We start from the raw sequence: 21687 nt of genomic DNA, 5'->3' as shown, positions 1-21687 counted from the left end.
AATATAATTTTATGGGTGGTGAATGCATGATAGCGCAGATCATACTCAACTTGAAAAGAATTTAAAAATACACACTTCATCCTTACATTCTTAAGGTGACAATTTAAAACAAACAGATATTTCCAGTGCTCCAACTTTTACGTCATGGTTTTGTCAACCTCTTCTTCATTTAGCTGTTTAACTTTACACAAAGATCGCATTATCTTACATCTTATGACGTCTTTGAATCAAAGGTCACATTGTGCTTTGTCCTACCTCAACTTATTTGGTTCCTAGTTTCCGATAACAATGTTGTTAGTGGGTTGAACCACTTTTAAAGCAACATTTCTAGTCTTTTTTTGTCAGAAATAGTATTAAGCTTTCTATCTAGGGTTGTGTGGACACAGGCATGTTTTAACCTGGCTTGTTATGAAATCATGTTTGCAGAAGTTGTGTCAGGGTTAAATGATGACTGTTATAAATTCATAAAATGACTGGCAAAGAATGTAATCTTTGTCTCCTCTGTTCATTACAACCCCTGTCAGTAACTTATAAAGTCTGAAGCTGAGATGTACATCAGAAATTGTGCTTTGAAAAATTGTATTTACTCAGAAAGGAGCTGAACATTGTCATTAGCACTAATGACAAGTGCAGCATGAATATTAGAGCCAGTAGACATATTTTTAATTTCATTATTCTGCGTTTGCATTTTATTCCTGCTGTACAAATCCTCCATTTTTATTATAGAGATAGAAATGACATAAGGTCAGCCAGGAAACGTGTAAAGTATGTGACATCACTAATGATAATAACATTGTCAGTAAACTCTCTCGTCTGCTGTAAAGCTTCCTCTCAATTTAACCAACTGGTATTTTTCCAGCTCCAGTACAAAGAGCCCAGTCTTGACTTGAGTCAAGCTTACTGGCAGAGACCATTGCTTCCTTCTTGTGTTTTCCCTCAACTTTGGTTTCAGACCCCACTGTTTTGTCATGAACCATGTCACTAGCTTGACCCCCAAATATTGTAGATAATGGCAATTCTCTATATTATGAAAGCAACAATAAACCATTTTAGGACTCTATCACTGTCCATAAGAAATCTTGGGTTATAGAATTTTGAGGAAACATAAATATCTGTTTCTTATCTTGAGAACATATAGTTTTTGAGTATATATTTTGAGTAAATTAGTGGGGGTGTGGACAGGTTTAATATATGACTATGAAACAGTGTGTAAATACATTTGGTTCAATGATAGCTATTATTTCTATTTATGATCTGAAACAATTTTAGTGCTGAGTGAAAACTATGAAAATATGACCTGTCCTGTAAAGAAAGATCTAATGTGCACCCAGCTCACGTAGGCCTACAGAATTTTAAATCAGACATTTTCTTGTTATTTATACATTTATAAGCAAAAAGACATTTTTTTAAAAAACAATAGAAATATACAGTATTAATCTGTGTGATAACTTTATCGTTTAATTAATTATATTTCCCTTGCAGGTTTATCATTAGGAGTCTGTGACCTGATCTCTGCTTGCTTTAGATTTTTTTTTTCACAACAAGCTTAGCATTACCTTTTCACAAATCTGTTATTCTCTAACTAATCCTCTCTTGGAGAGGCTGCCTCCAATGAACCATGTCTGATTTGACTTTTAGTTTAGCCAACAAAAAAAGAAATAAACAAACTAAAACATCATCACTTAATTGGATTTATATGAAGGCAATGAAGATATCATTTTAGTAGTGTGGGATGCTTTGTTGCCTTGATAATTTGTCAAACAAACAGCGTGACCAACTGTTTTTTATCTTTGGATTTTCTGTAGATGAAATTTGTCTGAGGTTTGTTTATCATGATACACATCTTGGCTTTGACTTTGACTGACCATTATACTGTATATGTAGCCTAATAAAAGTCTGTGACACACTTACTGGTAATTTACAAAAACATATGACGGAGACAGATGTATGTCATGTACAATAGATAAATAGATAGATGACATAGAGAAATGGAGGCTGGGAACTGAGACGTCTCCACTGGGCAGGAAATGCACTTTAGCACACAGTGCCACCCTGGGAGGAGTGGCTAATGATTAAAACTACCAGTGGAGGACATCTGAGCCCTCATCATCTAAGGTTTTAATGCGTTAACGCCTTACAGCTTACAGCTTTCTGTCTGTCTTTCTTGTGGTGAAGTTTTGTCCTTCAGTTTTTTTCCAATGGCTCGAGAATTCAAACTCCTCTTTCTCCTTTTGTTCATTGTAGCCTGTGGTAAGTAGACTGATTTTTTTTCATTTTAATTTAATCCTTAAATGTGTAAAATCTTTTGTAAAGTTGTTACCATTTGTCAGATAGAATAATTTATATGATTATAAACTCAATTGTCAGGTAAACTGAAGCAATCCAGTCTTTTGATTTCTATCTTTTAAATAAATGTAGTCATTATGGATAATGTTCTAAAATTTTATTGGGTATAAGCCAACTTTCTTCTTTGTGTCAATGTTGGCATGTCTTATTAAATCCATTGCCAGTAAGGAAAGGAAAGCTAGAAATGATGTAGGTCCGGGGTTGCTTGGATGAACGTCTTTTTACCACCATCATCTTTCTCTCCCTCTCATTTTTCTCTGAACTAGGCAAACCTCAATCACAGTCATAAACTGGCCCAGAATATTATTTATCCTCCCGCTCAAGGCACATTGACTCTTGTTTTTCACTTATTGAACCAAACTACATTGTGTTAGTGTTGACAGGAAACAGCATGTTGAGAGGATTTTTATATTTCATTTGTTTTACCTCAGTTCTGTTTCCAGAAAAATTACAACCCTCCTTAAATCCAACTGTTGAGAAATCAACATTTACAAAAAAGGCACAATGGTATAAGAGCTTCAAGCTTGGCCTTACAACCACTTTTTTACTTCGGAACTGGTCTGGTGCACACACAAGCAATAGTAAATATTTGACTAGTGTGTTGATGGAGACAATCTGACCTTACCTTATGACCCTGTTGTTACCCTACCTTCTTTTGGAGGGCTATACCAGACAAGGAAGTATCTTTGTTGCCCTCAGATCATCTTGACTGGTTAATGTTTTATATGCCTGAAACCTAAAAGGCCTGATTAGCCGCAGAATCTGACGCTTTTTCTTTTAAATCTTTTCTAGAATTTAAATGTAACATGGTGTCCTTTATCCTTAGTTCAGGTGTGATTAAATGGCCTGATTCTAAATTTGACACTGAATCGTATCTTAACAGACTTTCTTATCTGAGCGCCTTAATTTCTTCTGAATCCTTGTTCATACTGCATATAGCGCAAATGTGTCTAAGATACTTCTTTCAGACTGAATGGCTTTATTGTAATGCACTTGCATTGAATAATGTAATCTGTTCTGTTTAATATCAGAAATGTTCCTTAATGCTGGTAATCCTGGCATAATTTCGATGATCATTTTGAATCTAGTCTAATATAATGATTATAATAATAATAACAGAGAAACCAGTGGATTAATTATACTTTTGTTTCAGGCTGCTACAAAATTGAACATACAGTATGATAACCACAATGCTCAGCCTTTTACACCTTTGAACAGCTGGACTTTCCTTAGGTTATCAGTATAAGATACGGCATGACCTCGCCTAGTTCACCACCCACCCTTTATGTGGATCTTCTCATTGCTATGTAGCTTTTTTTTTTATCTTCAAATAAAGGAAAAGCACTGCCTGTAAAACTATAAACCATGTTGTATATAATTCTGTCACTGCATATGATTTCATCATGTTATGCTGACTGGCATTGGCTTCTGTTAATAATTCGATAAAGATAAGGCGTGTTATTGTGACTAGAGCTTTATGGTATTATTTATTGGTAATAAGTATGCTCTATCATATATTATCTTGCCAGATCTGGATTAACTTGTTAAATAGATTGTTAAAACAGTTAAATTTCTTTGTTGTATAATTTGGTGTTATGCCCAAGTTAGCTGTAGCTGAACACTGAGGCTATCACTAGGTTATCATTTACCAACTACGATATTGGGCTGCTCTAACCACAATCGTCTCTTTTGATGCAAACAGCGAATCCAGGCAACACAACCACTACACAGGAACCTGCTGCGGCAACAACAGCAAGTCCAGTTATCCCAGCCACTACTCAGAAACCTGCTGCGACAACAACAGCAAGTCCAGTTATCCCAGCCACTACTCAGAAACCTGCTGCGACAACAACAGCAAGTCCAGTTATCCCAGCCACTACTCAGAAACCTGCTGCGACAACAACAGCAAGTCCAGTTATCCCAGCCACTACTCAGAAACCTGCTGCGACAACAACAGCAAGTCCAGTTATCCCAGCCACTACTCAGAAACCTGCTGCGACAACAACAGCAAGTCCAGTTATCCCAACCACTACTCAGAAACCTGCTGCGACAACAACAGCAAGTCCAGTTATCCCAGCCACTACTCAGAAACCTGCTGCGACAACAACAGCAAGTCCAGTTATCCCAGCCACTACTCAGAAACCTGCTGCGACAACAACAGCAAGTCCAGTTATCCCAACCACTACTCAGAAACCTGCTGCGACAACAACAGCAAGTCCAAATATCACAGCCACTACACAGAAACCTACTGCGACAACAACAGCAAGTCCAAATATCACAGCCACTACTCAGAAACCTGCTACAGCAACAGGTTCAGGTGGTGTGTCCACAACAGCATCAGTTCCTGCTACAAAGCCTCTAGGTACTTCTATCAGTATCCAAAAACTGTAATCCCCTCTATAACAAAGAGTTCATTGGATTTATGTGCTCTCATAAGTTGTAAATGCCCATATTGATGTGTGTGTGTGTGTGTTTTTCCTTGACTTTAAAGGTCCTTGTGATTCAAACCCATGTGGCAGTGGGAGCACCTGTGAGCCTCGTGGACCTCAGGATTTTGTATGCTTGTGTTTGGCTGGTGATTACTACAATAACAAAAGCAAAATTTGTGAGAGTGGTAAGTATTTGTTTGTGTACCACTTTGAGGCTGTTACTCCTTGAGTAAGTGCCTTAATGAACACTTATTATGATGCGAAAGTGTAAGCCTGTATTTGTCTTTAGTCTTGTGTGGCATATTGCAAATTCAAAATTACACAGGAGAAGTAGTACCTAGAGATACTGTAGTCGTTTTTTGGCAATTAAATTAGCTCAATTTTATTGAAGTGCGGTAGTATTAATTGAGTCAAAATTATAGGCACCTATAGAGGACCAGTGCTACATTAATAATTTCATTAAATATTAAAAGATAGTTTAACATTTTGGGAAATATGCTTAGCCTATAGCTAGAATATAGACTGGAAAAAGGGGGAAACAGCTAGCCTGCCTCTGTCCAAAAGTAATGAAATCAGTGTAAAAACGTTGCGGTTATATAGTTACATGCTGGACTATTTCTTGATATCACAGTGACGTGGCCAGGCAACCAGCAGAGACGGCTGCTGGCTGTACTGTAGCTTTACATTAAAGTGAAAAATATTAGTAAATATGAGTGGTATTGATCTTCTTATTCCAGCAAGAAAGCAAATAAGGTTATTTCCCAAAATGTTGAACTACTCTTCCAAATAAATTGGTATGACAGGAGTGCATATACGACTTTCTTAAGATGATATTTTCCTGTTTTAGCCAAAGTATTCCCTGGACAACTAAACCTGGACATGACCTATAATGAAAACATGACTGACAAAACATCTACAGAATTTCAAACTGCCTCGAAAAAAATCATTGATGCGGTATGAAATCAATTTTCTCCCTTTTTCATGTGTTCATTTTTTTTTATTTTTTAGTCTTTGTTAAATGTTAGGCCTAGAGTAAAGACCTGTCAAATAATTCACATAATTGCTTTGACGTTTTTTAACATCCCTCATCTATTTGTCTAGGAGTGATATGGATATTTATCCACAATTTGCACACATTAAAATTTTCCAATAGATATTCAAACAAACAGCTACTGTGGCCTTTGTGGAATATCTGGTGCAACTGGATGCTAGTTGTGTCAGAATTACAAACCTGTGCTATACTTGAGTATTAAACTTGATGCGTGTGGTGATTAATGCTCTGTGTAACTACACAATATGTATCAAAGCAAAATAATTTTGAGAACTGAAGTTGATCTCAAGGAGCAGTCCATACCCAGTGAAATGATGTCCTAAACAAAATGGCATTTTCCTTCTAAAACACAGCTGAATGCTGCTTACAATGGGTCTGATGGTTACACTGAATCTACAGTGCTGGAACTGCGGTAAGTTGTAGTGTGATGGTGACAGTCTGTCTAGAGCCATACTCCCTACAGTACACTTACAGCACATTGCAATTAGTAATTGCAGAATATAATTATCATTAAGTGTAATTTTTGTCCATATAGACCCAGTAAAAACAGCAGGGTTTGGTCAAGATCAGAGGAAAAGGTCAATGCATCTGTTGAGATCATCTTCCGAACAGATTCTAAAATCAGTTCATCTGAAGTTACCAAGCAGATAGAGACTGCCAGCAACTGTGAAGACAATTGTGTCCTGGGAAATGCGAAATTTAAAGGTATGTTTGTTACATCTGTCTCTATATTTTAGATCTTTATCCAGTTTGATGGTGAGATATGGATTTGTTTTCAACAGAAAATAGTTGAAAAGTAATGTTTCAAAATGATATACTGTATCTGGTTTTAAAAAGCAGTACTGTGTGAAATTCATTAATAGCTGTCAAATATAGCAGAATTTTTGGTAAACAGTATTCTTTACAAATGTTTGGTTTTATTTTGTCCTATCAAACATTTGTTAGTAGCTTTCATTATTAGGGCTACTGAATACAGAACCTTCCATTGCTTAGATATTTTTAGGACTACACTCATTTTGGGGTTTTTTTGGCCCATTGATCATGCTTTTGATTTGGTTCCTTATATAGACAATCTGACACTATCCGGTAGTAACCAATGACCCATCTCCAAATGTACACACACCTGCCACCAAGTCCACACTCAAGCTTGTTTTGTAAAAGCAATTAAACACGAAGTGTGTTGGGCGTAAATATTCAGTGAACACTACACAATGGGTTTTTGAAAACAGAAAATATTGATGGGGACAAATTTATGTTATTCATTTATTTGAGGGGAGATGACCCCCCATCCCTAGCAGCGATTATGCACCTGCTCCATACTACACTGTTAGACAAGTTTTTCAAAGTGTGTAACACTTGAATAACAGTGTGCAGGATGGCTCAACATGTTCAATTAAACATCAAACCCCCACATTATTTTCAGCCATGCAAATGAGTAAGACATCCAGCACAATATACTGTATTTCGCAGATTCATTTGTTATCGGGTTTGATTAGTTGTTTGGATGCAGTGTTTTCTTCTCTGTGCTTGCTGTTTGTACACGCTCACATTCCTCTCCAAGATGCCTACAGTATGCAAGTTTTTAGTTTAATCCAAAAAATCGCAGCAGACGTTTTGACTTCTCACAGTAGGAAAAACGTGATGGCTCCTTTCAATTAAACTCTTTCTCTCTGTACAAGTATTTACATGACATGATTTACATGGCTTATTATTACTTTAAACATCATATGCTAAATAATTAGCATGCACACTATAGCTGTTTTTTGTCAATTCTCAGGCCAGATAGGCTATTGGTTAAGGTGAGCAAGTGTTTTATAATACTTCTGCCCTGATGTTAAAATTTGATTACTCATGTATTTCTAGGCCCCTTGTCACTGCACAAATAGTGATCTTTGTACAGTGAAGAGTATCGGTCAGCTGACATGGAATGGTATTTCTCAACTGCTGTCAGCACATTGTACATTTCACCGTTCGTATCATGTTGTTATTTTAGCGTTGTCATGTTTTTGTGCTCATATATTATCTTACTCATCTGAAATAGATGTGCTGATAGTATACTCTTTTTTTCTTTCATTTAAAGAGACATCTCTGTGTGATAAGGAACCCTGTGATGTGGAAACTACAGAATGTTTATCAGAAAATGGACTTTATAACTGTACCTGTAATGATAACTACATTAAGACACCCTTCAGTGACAGAATGTGCTTGGGTAAGTGCATTTAATGAGTGAGAGAGAGAAAAGTATGTGTGTGTGTGTGTGTGTGTGTGTGTGCAATAATATAATTATCTTTCTTTAACTAAACTACAAACTACCTCAACTTTTTGTGCTTTTGCAGTATGTCCCAGTGGTTGGAAAGCAAGTGGATCCGAATGTGTCCAGTAGGTACTTAAATGTCATGTCAGAAATGTCTGAAAATGCAATAATTAGTATCTACCAAATTATTTTTTCTAATTATGGCAAGGAGGGAAAAACTGAAAGCCATGCAACTATTCTTCTCTTTCAGTTGTCCATTTGGTTATTCGGGTTTGAACTGCAATGAATGTGAGTATACAGTATGTATGTTTTTTTGAAAAAAGTGATACACAATTGTTTACAACATAAAAAGTCAGGTATGCTACAAATGCAACCATCTCGTCTAATGCAGTAACATTATCTCTCCAAATTGTCACCAACTGCTCGCAAATGTAATATATTTTCTGTGGGAAACATAATGCTGCCAAATTTAAAAAAAAAAAAAAATTACATTAACCAGAAAGATAATATTCCTTCAGTATAAGTGCATGACAAGTAAAATGTGGTAGAACTAGAGGCACCTGGGTTTCAGTGGTCTTCGATACCTGCTTAACTAAAAATGTCCATCCATGTATCCATGAATCACTTTCTAAACTTTTTCTTAAACTTTCTGTTTCAGCAAGTTGTGTCAAAGAAAAGTTTTTATTAAATACATTCACTAGCTTTATTATTCATGTCAATCTCTGTGTTTTGTTAGCATGGCAGCTGGCGCTGGTAATAGTCGGCTCCGTGCTTGGGGGACTGCTGCTCATCACGCTCATCCTTCTGCCTGTAGTGGCCTGCAAGTGAGTTTCTCAGCTATGTTTTCATCCATTTCCAATCATTTATTATTGCCTCTGCCATGTCTCTGCTATCTCTCACTCAAGCTACACGTTAACCTTTATATAACTAGGCATGTTAATTATGAACCTTTTTTACTGTGACAAGGTAGCCTGGTAGTTTTAATCTGTCATTTTATTTTAGACACAAACATATTTTACAGATACTTTGCATCAAAGAAAAATGTCGTTTACAAATGAAATATAGTGCAGTAGTACAGACACAGTAATATAGGCAGTAATATATACTTTTGTTTTATCTTGTTAGATCCTCAAAGAAGAGCTCCGGGAAGAACAAAGTTGGGGATCCCTATGTCAGCCACTCTTCTGCCAAGGCACCCCTGGCTAACAGCAGCTTAGCCATTAGCCGAGCACCCTCGGTTAATAACGGCCCAGCCAATGGCCTGGGAAGCTTTGCAAATGCTGGGGCACCTAGGATCCCAAGGGCCACAACCACCAGCAGCTGGGACCGCAGGTCCGACCTGGAGATGACTCCAAGCAACAGCCGGCAAAACCTGATCTCTGCGGGGAAGAACATGGTGAGCATGCCTATGTCTGCGTTTGATGTATAAAGAGGAGAAAAGTGGAAGGGTAGTATGAGTTAACTGACGAAATATAAAACCCTGAAAAGGTTTTAATTCATGGGACAGAAAGAGCTAAAGTATGCAGGGCAGAAAAGAAATGAAAATATTCAGCAGGGTCAAAGGAGAGAAAATGAGGAATACACATGCTTTGTGTTTGTCATAAAGAAACTTTTTTCTTTGCAGAATGTCTACGAGGATGCGGATGACATGAACAGCAACCCATACGTTCGACCCTCGAGCAGTCTCTATGCTCAGACTCGACCCTCGAGCAGTCTCTATGCTCAGGATCGACCCTCGAGCAATCTCTATGCTCAGGATCGACCCTCGAGCAATCTCTATGCTCAGGATCGACCTCAGAGCAATCCATATGCTCAGGCCCGACCCCAGAACAACCCATACGCTCAGAATCGACCACAGACCAACCCGTATGCTTCGAGCCAAGGCCAGACCAACCCTTACTACATGCACGATGATGGAAGACGGTTCAATTAATGTGGAACCGCAAAGGTTTATCCTACAGTGACATTTACCCTGATCAAATATTTCATGAGGTGCACCACTGACTTGAAGTTTTGTCAGAAACACCTCAGAATTCAGTTTTCTTACTTTCTTTTTTTTTCAAAAAACTACACAACATTAATATCCCATTATGATAAGAGAAGTATAAACAGAAGCACTATGGGAGCTCAGGTTTTGTGCAATCGCCCAAGAAATGTGCAGTAATGAATATTATTGTACTGTAGGGCTGTTAGTCCTTTCAACCCATTGATCCATATATTGTGAACTCCATTCTGACCAATTATAAGCTTAAGCATAAATCATTCCTGTCTTTCCTTGACTACTTTATGTGAAAGTTTGGGATATGACAAACACTGTGGGTCCTTTCAAAGGTTTTGTCTCACCCCATTTCAATGTTTTCATTGTCAGTCAGTTAAAATAGTATTTACTCAAGAATGTCTGATTGTTTAATGGCACTGAGTCAGGTATTGATCCTCTACGATCTGGCTAAAGGCCAGAAATGAGGAGCTTGCCCATCTAATGTCTTGCTTGTCTATGAATTTGCAAAATTTACATTTTTTTAGGTTTATGATGAGTCACAATTTTATTCAGTTGTTTGTAAATGAGACGAGTTTCTTTTGTTCTAATAAAACTTAATGGATTATTCCTCCAAATCAGGGCATGTTGATTCCCTCTATATATTTCAGTGTAATTTGTGTTAAATGTTTCTACATTAAAATGGTTTAATGTTCTTTTTTGTATAACTTAAGAGTATATTTTGTTTATTTCTAACCACTTTTGTGACTGATTGATACCAAGCTGTGTTCTTCATAAATAAAATAAAATTACATCTTTAACTATTTTAACGTTTGCATGCACTTTGTATTAATTTTCTTTTGTCACTTATAACATCATATGATATTAAATTCATTTTAACCATAAATCAACTTGAGGACATTGGACTTCACCACAGTGAGTGACATCACTTTCACACGTTTTACATGTTCAATTGAAAGTCACTAATAATCAAACCATCTCAAGTCTATTACTCTGGATATATTTAATTTACACATATGGCATGCATTAAAGCAAATGCAATTATTGAAGCTTTTACTGTTTAGCCATCTCCATTATTAAGCAATCGCTTAGAACTGAGTGTGTTTAAACTGTTTAAATTCAGCATGGACATGCTTCTAAAGTTGAAAATGTACTGTCTCTGAGAAAGTCTCACATCTTACATTTACTCTGCTATTTATTTAAAATCTTAGTTTGTATGTTTCAGAAGAGTTGTTGCTGCTTGCACAGCCTTTTTTTATTTTTTATTTTTGGTAGTACTGTGCCACTTGAGGGCGCCAAAGTTCAAACAAAAACACCTTCAGAACAGTTGCGCAAGTGATGAAAACAGGAGAGGGTCCTGCCGGTAGGTCTCAGGGACGCTTCTGGTGCAGGCTCCGCTCTCAGGACAACCCCACAGTCAGGACAGGATTTTTTTTTCTTTTTTACCTTGCATTAAAAACCGTAGAGGAAAACATGCTCACGACACATGCCCACAGAGCTGTAACGTTATACAGTGACAGTGACAGTGACAACATGACTGTGACTTGTTTGGTTTAAAGTAATTAAATATGGCAAATCATGTTTTGTTGTTTTAATAGTAGCTATATCAAAGAGATGTTAAAAACGTAGTGTATTGTTGTTGTGAGTTGCAAGCTATGCGGCTTGTGTAGGTCTCCATAGTCGGCCTCTGTATTTCACCAGAGTTACCATACTGCATTAATGTTAGCACAGTTAGCTGTAGGCTAAGTGCCATTAAAACATCGTGACTCAGCATTAACTCTGACTCTCTTATCTCACACACTCGGTATCTTATACGTAGTATTAACGGAAAATATGAGAATTTCTGGGAGACCTGTTAATGGTATTTATTCAATATTACTATGGATAAAATACTGAAAATACATTGTTACAAGTACAGAGATGCTTTCATTTTTTGTTTCAATTAAGTAACCCGCCCTGTGCTGTCACAGCTTTAGATGATACTTGACGTATAGTCAAAATAATTTACAAAATAGTGAGGTTTTTAAATCACCAAATTGTCCTCAGTGTCTATTGTTGGGCTTTGGTAAATAATCTTCTGTGGGATACTATTCTCTCAAGGACAAATATCCTTTAATGCTTTTGTCCTTTCAAGTGTTAGGATAGAAAAAATACTAAAAGGAAAAGGATTTCAGGCTTTAAATAATTCCATCGTAGGTGAGTCATAGTATGCTGGATGTTAAAATAAACACAAATGTCCTGACTAACATGCAACAGCACAGAAACAGCAGATGTGTTAACATGATTAGAAGTCTTGATGACTGGTAACACATGGTTTAAAGGAACAGAAAATCTGTGTAGAAGGAAGTTAATTTCCTTAGCAACTCAGATCAGAGTTTAGTTAAAGATTCTTTAGCTCTTAGCTTCACTCCAGTTTTTGAGGAGGATAAATATGACATAAAATACTTTCCCACTGGCCTTTCACTTCCACAGCATTTGCCACTAGTAGATATTTATAGTTTTTGCATAATTTGCGCTGGAAGGAAAGCAACCTCTTGCCCTTTATTGCCATAAAGCAATATTCCTTTGTGCTATAAAGCAATTACCCAGATTTGCTGTAACAAGGTCACACATTGTGAAATGCAATGAAGATGCCAGTAGAAGTTGCCAATCATGAGTTTGTTTGGTAACTGTAAATGATAGTGTAAAGTAATTTGGCAATAATTTGTTATCGAAACTCTACATGCAGCACCTTTAAGTTGATCATTTTTTATTGTTCTGTTTAAACACGATGGAATTCATAGATATATTAGATATCCATCTGCATAAAATATATTAAGTAATGATAATTATGCTTGTGTGTACAATTATGTTTCTCTATGGATATTGTATTTGATTTCAATACATTTAATAGGTGGCACATTCACACACCATACCATATTTTTGCCATTACACTACACTATTATGTACTAAGGTGTGTACCACTATAACACATTCAGGTTTAAAGTCCTTTGCCGACTATGATGACATTTGAATCAAAAATCCAAAAAACCCATCAGTCTTGGTCCCCTATCCACCAACATGCAGCCAACTGCCAGAAATCTAGGAGTTTGATTCTGATTTAAGTTTCGAACCACACATTAAAAAAGTTGTCCAGTCCTGCTCCCTGCAAATAAGAACCATTTCCAGAATTAAGCCAATGCTCTCCCACTCTGACCTGGAAAAAATCATCCATGCTCTCATTTTCTCCAGATTAGACTACTGTAACTCCCTCCTTTCAAGTATTAGACAAAAATCCCTCTCTTGTCTCCAACTAGTTCAGAACGCAGCAGATAGGCTTCTTAGTGGTTTGAACAGACTACATCACATCATCCCAAGCTTCTCTCCATTGGCTCCCTGTTCATTTTAGAATTGATTTTAAGATTTTACTGATCACTTTTAAAGCATGTCTGGGTCTGGCTCCAAGCTACATAACAGATATGTTGACCCCATAGATCCTCAGGTGGGGCCCTTCTGGCTCTTTCAATGTCGAGGCTTAAATCTAAAGGTGACCATGCTTTTGCCATCAGGGCTCCTCGCCTTTGGAACGACCTGCCTGAGGAGATCAGGTTAGCAGAATCAGTAACTTCTTTTAAATCACCTCTTTAAACCCATTTCTACAGACTTACTTTTATATGATGTCTTTTTATCATCTCTATTGTTTTTCTTTGTCTTCTACTGTCATCTTCTTAATTTCAGACTTGTTATTGCTTTCTGTGTCATGTGTCTTTGCTTTTGTATTGTACTGCCTTTGCTTTGTCTGTCAAAGCACTTTGTAAACTCTATTTTTAAAGGTGCTATATAAATAAAGATATTATTATTATTATTTATCACAGCTGAAAATAATTTTTTAGCCACTGTGGTATTGTTTTTCTTCAGTTTGTTAGGTAAATAAGACATGTCAGTTGTACTGTAGCATGTAGGTTCTTTTTAAGTAGATGTAGAAATGAAAAAATGCACATCTGTTTTCAGGCATCATATAGTGGTTTCAGCTACAGACAGTGTTAATGTCCTGCTGCAATGTTACACAAAAATGAGTAGTTACTTTTTCTTGCTGATGTAGACAACATACCAACAGGTAAAAGTTAATCTTAGATGAGGTTTTATGTAAAGGAGTGAGCAATAAAAAGGTGTATTACTCCGTGTCACATTATTGGTCAGCTGGTCCCTGAGTTATACATCTCAATCCCAAAGGTGCCATCTTCACCAGGTTCGTTTGGGTTAACATAGTCAGGGTGTAGATTTAGCATGACTGGACACACAAGCTGAACAGTGAGACAAAAGAGCATCGAGGGAGAAGTCTGAGCACTAAATTATGGGCCTTAAAGGTCTTCTATTTCTTCTGCTGCTGTCCCAAGGAATTCAGCTTGCTCAAGGTATGGTTATACTCTTTTTTTTTTTTTTTTTTTTTTTTTTTTTTTTACATCAATACATTTTCTAGTGACCAATATGCTAAAGTTAACACTGAAAGTTCAAGTAGTAGCGAAATTACTAGGTAATGGTCAACAATAATTAGCTGGAGTTTTGGATTCCAATGCAATTGCATCATTACAGTAGGATGTTTATCATTTTTCATCATTACTGTAAGAAACTTTTAATAAACAGATTAATTCCTAAATGAGATTTGAGTAGTTTGACACCTTTCTGACAAAAAAATAAAAATTACATGAATAAAAATCATGCGAAAATTGAGTTTTGGCTGTTTGGAAAATAATAAAACTTAAAATTATTGACTTTATAAAGGATGCACAACATGTGATGTTAAAGTATTGTGCAATAAATAAATAAATAGACAGTTTACCTCTAAAGTGCATTAGCATTTCAACAGAAATCCTACATTCATGCCATATTCATTTAATTGTGTTTGATAGCCTATGCAAGATTTTATGTTGTTAATAATTTACAGTAAAAAACGACATTTTTGAATGCACAAGATATTCAAAGTACACATATCAAGCTATCTCTCTGCTGATTCAGATATGAATGTTGTATTTGATTGGCTCGCATACTCCAAAGTCATAAGATTGACTGTTCAATGGACTGTTCATTCACAGTGAAGAATTAACTATCCTTTAAAGGCTGAATCACATGTTTTGAGGTTGAAATGCTGCACAAGGAGGAAGTAACAGTGTCATAAACATGGTAACTCATTTGTCAAGGAAACCGTAAAATACTCTTTTTCATTTAAGTGTCATTGAAATCAAACATTCAAATATGCAATGTTACCATGACTGAATGTATTTTAAACAATATTGAATGCACAAATTACCTCTGTAACACCCACACCATGCTCATAGAAACTGAATGATGATAGATGTTTTAAACCTCATCAGTCTGTCTTGGTTTGTTTTTCTGCAGGAAGTTGTGGCAGTGGGGAGTTTCAGTGCATCAATGGACAATGTATTAACATAGCCTGGAGGTGTGATGGGACTAAAGACTGCACAGATGACTCAGATGAGCAAAACTGCCGTGAGTACAGCAACCGAATCACTGGAAACACAATCAGTGCTATGCAAAAGCATCTCAAAAACCCAGTGTTTCCAGTCTTTTTGATTATAAGTTTATTATTAAGTTCACCATACAGACATATACGAATGTCCATACGATAATCTATTAACTGGGAAGATGAAGTTTGGCATTAAAACATAAAGCTTTAAGCACTATTATTTATGTGAAAACTCTTCTATTGTTTTATTCTTTGTGGCAGCACCTCCATCGTGCAGCTCACAGGAATTTAAGTGTGTAACAAGCGGTGAATGCATCTCTTTGGGATTTGTCTGCGATGGAGAGGAAGACTGCATCGATGGCTCAGATGAACAAAGAACATGTGGTATGCAGTCATGAAGAGTAAAACCACTAGGTGGCAACATCACCTCATAGAAAAAATGCATGAAGTTCTAATGGAACAACATACAGTATATGTACATATACTGAATTTCTCTAATAGGAACAAAAAACATACTAAAGATAGGAAAACATTGTAACTTTATGGCATATATCATTTTACTAGTTTAATAACAGGTCTATGCAGGTAGATAAAGGGGTCATGATATAATTTTTGTTAATAGCTCTTCATGTCATTGTGACAAAATTGATTTTCAGAAACATCAATTGACAAACAAAATGACCTGCATTTCTTAACTGAAGCTGACAATTTGCGCTTTAAAGAGCTACAAGTCTAATTCCTGTGCAGCATATCATTTTGGAGTAAAATTTCTCACATACTTTTGGTTCAGATGGTCGGACCTGCAGCCCAGATCAGTTCACCTGCCAGGAGGGCCAGTGTATCCCCAAAAAATACAGATGTGACTATGTGAAGGACTGCGTGGACAACTCTGATGAGAACAACTGCGGTAAGAATTTTAGACGTACAGGGAACTCATTACGATGTACTTTGATATAATACATAATACTGATCAGTAGTAGGCTATGAGATATTTGTGTTCACTGTTATAATCTCTATGAGGTTTTTGTTTGATAGGGAAAATTTTATGGGCATTGAGAGTAAAAAGAAAAGTCATTTTTATAGAGTAAGTTTGTGTTTTTTGCAGACTATCCACGTTGCACCCAGAAGACATGTGCTAATGGGGCTTGTTACAACCATTCTCAGCATTGCAATGGGCTACAGGACTGCAGAGATGGCTCTGATGAATTCAACTGCAGTGAGTAGACTCAACAAATTTTATGTTCATCAGCTCAGGTTTATAGACCAAGTTAAATCTATCAGTGATGTGAAAATTGAAATAATCCTCTCATCTCTGCAGCTATATTATCAAATTCATGCTTTTTTCGCACAAAACCTGTTTTAACCCCAGTTTGGGTCACATTAGCTACAATAGAGTTAAATATTACCCTCTTATACTTGTGTAATGAGATGTAACAATAAAGAACTTGAACCTGAGTCAAGTCACTGCTTTTTTCACAGATTAATAACCGCAAATGCTAAACTAAAATGCGACATCTCCAGATTCCTCAAAGATTCTTGTTTCCAGCTGTGATGAATTATATCAGCTTCACTATACTGATGTTAAACCATTTTCCAAATTTCAACTGCGTCCCTCAGACAAACAAGAGGGTGGCTGGAAGTTACGTTCTTGCTCGTCTTGAATGATGCAAAATTAAACAATTAACCAAGTATAAGGTTAATTTATCCAAAGTTGTATTAGTTACACATCTGTCTATATTTTTCATATTTATTTGTATTTTCCACATAGTTTGTAACATTATGTCGTATGATATAAGCAAAGAGAATGTCACTTCCGACTGTAATCTTTGTTTCATTTCAGCTAGCGTTAGCTCAGTCCCAATTATGGAAAGGATACAAAGTTTCATGATTTAGCAGCATACGGAATAATTTTCGTTCCAGTCAGATAGAAGAATGTTTCAGGAATCCGTAAATGTCTCCAAAACAGCCAAGTGTTGTGTAAAGATTTTATTTAGCTTGTATATTTGAAATTGCCATACCATATACATAATGATGCACCTCTGGTTCTTAATAAATTTTGTTTCCTTGTAATTTTGGTTTAACTAGTTAAGGTTGTTTTATTACCTCTGGGTTTGTTTGACCTGTTGTAAATTCAGTCATTGTGTTTTATTTTCAGCGACTCAGCACTGTCCCATCCACCAGTATCAGTGTGCAAATGGTTACTGTATTCCAAATTCATTTGTGTGTGACCACTGGGATGACTGTGGGGACAACAGTGATGAGCAAGGCTGTGGTGAGGACACAGTTTCATTAGAGGGTCAACTCACATTTAATTGTAACACAGAAGGCATTTAAAAGTAGTTGAATTGAATTTAAAATGATCCTGTGATAACATAAGGTTCAGTTGTACAACATGTGAAAATACTTAATGTATGTGCTTGAAGCTCTAAAAGGATATTCAAAAAGAGTAATTATTGTGACACCAATGTTAAATGGGCCCATATTTTTGTTGCAATGTATAGAAAGATGGGCAACACTTCAACCTGAATTAATGTGAGTTCTCCCTATTTATTCTTTAGTGTACCAGAGCTGTAGCGGCAATGAGTTTACATGTTCGAGTGGCCGTTGCATTCCTCAGCGCTGGGTGTGTGACCAGTTCAATGACTGTGGGGACTACAGTGATGAGAAAGGATGTGGTGAGAAAACTTGCTCTTAGAGGTGGATTAATAATCTGAACTGGAAATCCAGTGTAGATGTGAAGACTACACTGAAATTTAAATCTAAAAACAACAGTCAATTGGCATAGTTAAGGATTCATGGTTAGGATCATTAGCTTAATTTAAAGGTAGTTTCATTCCAAAATGATAAAGATACGATGAGAAACTTTTGACTTTGGAAAATACTCTAGCTAAAGACTTGTAAGAATTATCAGAAATGACTTAAGTCTAAAGACTGCCTATATAAAAACCTTTCTAATTCATAATATACACTCATATGTTTATGTGGTTTTTAGATAGTAACTCTCGAGACTGTTACCCTGGTGAGTGGGGATGCCCGGGTTCGACAGTATGTATACCAGTGGGAAAAGTGTGTGATGGCAAACCTGACTGTCCTGGAGGAACAGATGAGACCAACTCCACAGCTCAGCAAACCTGCAGTAAGTCTGACAGATGTAATGTTTTCATATATGTGTGAGATATCTACATGTATGAGTCCCTCACTAAACCACAGAAACCTTGTAATAATACTGCTATGTAAACCCATTTGTCTTTAGAGCTGTTGTGGAGAAGAAACCAAGGAAATTAAATTTAAATTAACTGAAATGTTAGAGAGATGGTCAACTGTAAAATGTCCCTCATTTGCAGCCTAGGGCTATAAATTTAGGTGCAAGTGTTTTACACATTACAGTGTGGTGTACTCATAAATGTTTCTCGGAAGTCAGCTGTTGAGGATGTGATATGATCACAGCTTTCAACTTTATCACTGCCTTTACACATGCTTGGTTTAAGATTAACTTTTTTCAGGTGATTTTTCCTAGGAGAACTGCTAATGGCCTCTAAATTCAGATGATGATGGCTATAATGGCCACAATAATGATTATAATGTTCTAAGCTGCCTAGATTGTGGTGATGCCATGGGTAAACCTTAGATTTGTCAATGATCTTGATTTCTATGTCTTATACTCACAGGCCTGGAGCGGTGCTCAACCTTGAGCTGTGAATTTCACTGCCACCCATCTCCTCAGGGCGGTGCTTGCTACTGCCCTGATGGTTTCATTGTAGCCAATGATAGCCGTTCCTGTGTGGGTGAGTGCCAAATATGATATTTTGTGAAAGCATCTATATTTGTGGCATCATTGATAGTAGTGGACTCTGAGCTACCAACAGCATACATATTTTTGGGGAAGCTTCTTTTAACATTAATTCTTGTTTTAGCTTGTACCGTGAGTCAGTCTCAAAAAGGTACAATTACTAGATTAATTTCACAGCACTCTGGTTCAAAACACAAGTAAAGATTTTCACCTTTATGCCTACATATAAAAAATAGTTGTTTGTATTATTCCCCAGACTATAATGACTGTCAAATCTGGGGGATCTGTGACCAGCTGTGTGAAGATCGCCCTGGGACACACCACTGTAGCTGTGCCGATGGATACTTCTTGGAGCAGGGTCACGTCTGCAAAGCAAATGTGTCAGGTACAGGGGGTGACGCATTACATAGTAGCTTTATACAATCTTCTGCGACAAGATCTGAGGGGTGTTTGAAAGCTCAACATGACAAAGCAGACAAGATTTTAAAGATGGGTTGCTCATAGGGAGAGACCGTGACCCAAAACCTTCATGAGCGCAAATAGTATTGATTTGGGAAACTAAAGTATCCTCAGCATTTATAAAAAACAGTTGACAGACACTTTTTTTCCCAACACATTTACTAAAAGTTTGTTCTTCTAAGGCTTGAGGGCTTTATACTTTAGCTATATCAAATATCGAAGATAAATACAACAAAGTGAAATACTGAAATTTGTTTTCCAGGTGGAATGCCACAGCTAATTTTCACCAACGGGGGTGATGTGATGATGGCCGATATACACGGGCGCTTTGTCAGAACTCTGGTGCCTTCTCAGGGTAAAGGATACGCTGTAGGCGTGGCATACCACTGGCACAGTGATAGAGTCTTCTGGAGTGACACATACACCAAAAAGGTCAGTCTGGATTACTGTCTGGTGACATTTTGATGACAGCCCTCTTTCATGTTTACCTTTTTCATAGCCTCCTTTACATGGTTGCCAAACAGAAGCTGTGTTTATTTTTAATAGATAGTTGAGCAGCAATCATTTCTTCTGGTCACTGCACAGCTCTACTGGAACAGCTGTGGGACATATGCTAGGCAGTAGTTGAGTTGGGAAGGGAAACCCATTCATCCCAAACCCTTTCATCCTTTTGCCAGGTATACTCCACCAACTATAATGGCGGTGACATTAAGGAGGTTCTGACCACTGCAGTCAACAGTGTCCAGAACCTTGCTGTGGATTGGGTCAACTTCAAACTCTATGTTTTAGAAGCCACGGTGGAGCGCATCGACATGTGTGACTTTGATGGAGGGAATCGGGTCACACTGGTGGCTGAAAACCTGCGGACTCCTCATGGCCTCGCCCTGGACCCTACAGTTGGGTGGGTTTAAATGCTTTAGTCTTTCAAAGCTTCCAAACCTATGTAACATTGTAACGTCATTCGTCAACGTCGTCAGTATTGGTATTAAAATGAATATTGGTAGAAGTGTTAGTATTTGTTTTTAGAATCTTTACTAGCATTGTTTTTTTCTGCACAATAACATCAGGGCATGAGATAATTACGTAAAAAATTCATTACTTTCATGCCACTGGTCACTGGATTTTTTTTTAATGAAACTTGCTCCATGTCATTTTTATTAGGGGATGACATGTTTACTTATTATCATTATCATTAAGCTTATCAGCAATTTATGATAAAATATGGTAATTGAATCCTGTACAAATGAATTTGTACAATTCCAAGTGTTTTTACATCCACATGACCTGGCATCATATAGCTCATATGTTATAGGACCCCTTAAAGTCTTTATTTTTTATTTGTTTGCAGCTACATGTTCTTCACAGACATGGGTGCTTCCGGTGAGCAGATGAAGCTGGAACGCGCCTTCATGGATGGCAGTAACCGTCTAGCGCTGGTGAAGAGCAGGCTCGGCACTCCAACAGGAATTACTATAGATATTGTCACTCAGAGGGTCTACTGGTCTGACAGCCACTTTGACACGGTGGAAACTGTCACCTACAGTGGTTTAGACAGGTAAAAGTTGCACTGAAACCCATTAAAAAGATGTTTCTGTATGGGGGGACTAACTTTGGGCTGAAATGTAATGATGCAGCTACAGTATATTGTGCTGTATCTGATTGCCATTCTGAGGTGTTGTTATTCTCCAGAAAAATAGTCCTCAATGGTGGAACCCAGGCTCCACATCCTTTTGGAATGGCTGTGTTTGAGAACCATGTGTTCTTCACTGATTGGACCAAGATGGGTGTAGTGAGAGCCAATCGGTTCAACGGCAGCAACCCAGCACTCCTCTATCGTACCACAAAGCGACCAGGCCATGTTGTTGTCTCACACCGTGTTCTACAACCTGTTGGTAAGG

At 37.2% G+C, this 21687-nt stretch overlaps 2 protein-coding genes across 2 annotated transcripts in view; both read left to right on the top strand.

Moving 5' to 3' along the window:
- Window positions 1-2087: 2087 nt before the first annotated feature.
- muc13b (mucin 13b, cell surface associated) lies at window positions 2088-10885 on the top strand. The gene is made up of 12 exons (XM_044338680.1): window positions 2088-2250; window positions 4049-4708; window positions 4838-4960; window positions 5623-5729; window positions 6180-6238; window positions 6362-6531; window positions 7907-8035; window positions 8163-8205; window positions 8331-8368; window positions 8817-8904; window positions 9206-9476; window positions 9705-10885. The coding sequence occupies exons 1-12, from the start codon at window positions 2199-2201 to the stop codon at window positions 10011-10013; spliced, it is 2049 nt and encodes a 682-aa protein (XP_044194615.1). The 5' UTR covers window positions 2088-2198; the 3' UTR covers window positions 10014-10885.
- Window positions 10886-14292: 3407 nt separating this feature from the next.
- The window catches only part of lrp2b (low density lipoprotein receptor-related protein 2b), a 39456-nt gene continuing 32061 nt past the window's right edge, over window positions 14293-21687 (top strand). Inside the window, exons 1-14 of the mRNA XM_044338402.1 lie at window positions 14293-14470; window positions 15453-15563; window positions 15802-15924; window positions 16331-16447; window positions 16646-16756; window positions 17696-17812; window positions 18099-18215; window positions 18533-18676; window positions 19209-19325; window positions 19587-19715; window positions 20052-20221; window positions 20467-20690; window positions 21138-21344; window positions 21479-21681. Coding sequence (XP_044194337.1) covers window positions 14410-14470; window positions 15453-15563; window positions 15802-15924; window positions 16331-16447; window positions 16646-16756; window positions 17696-17812; window positions 18099-18215; window positions 18533-18676; window positions 19209-19325; window positions 19587-19715; window positions 20052-20221; window positions 20467-20690; window positions 21138-21344; window positions 21479-21681 — 1951 coding nt within the window. The 5' untranslated portion in view covers window positions 14293-14409. The remainder of the gene's footprint in view (window positions 14471-15452; window positions 15564-15801; window positions 15925-16330; window positions 16448-16645; window positions 16757-17695; window positions 17813-18098; window positions 18216-18532; window positions 18677-19208; window positions 19326-19586; window positions 19716-20051; window positions 20222-20466; window positions 20691-21137; window positions 21345-21478; window positions 21682-21687) is intronic.

This window comes from Thunnus albacares, chromosome 20 (genome assembly GCF_914725855.1).
Source record: "Thunnus albacares chromosome 20, fThuAlb1.1, whole genome shotgun sequence".
NCBI lineage: Eukaryota > Metazoa > Chordata > Actinopteri > Scombriformes > Scombridae > Thunnus > Thunnus albacares.
The sequence above is the reverse complement of the archived record's forward strand: the minus strand, read 5'-3'. Positions and strand labels throughout refer to the sequence as shown.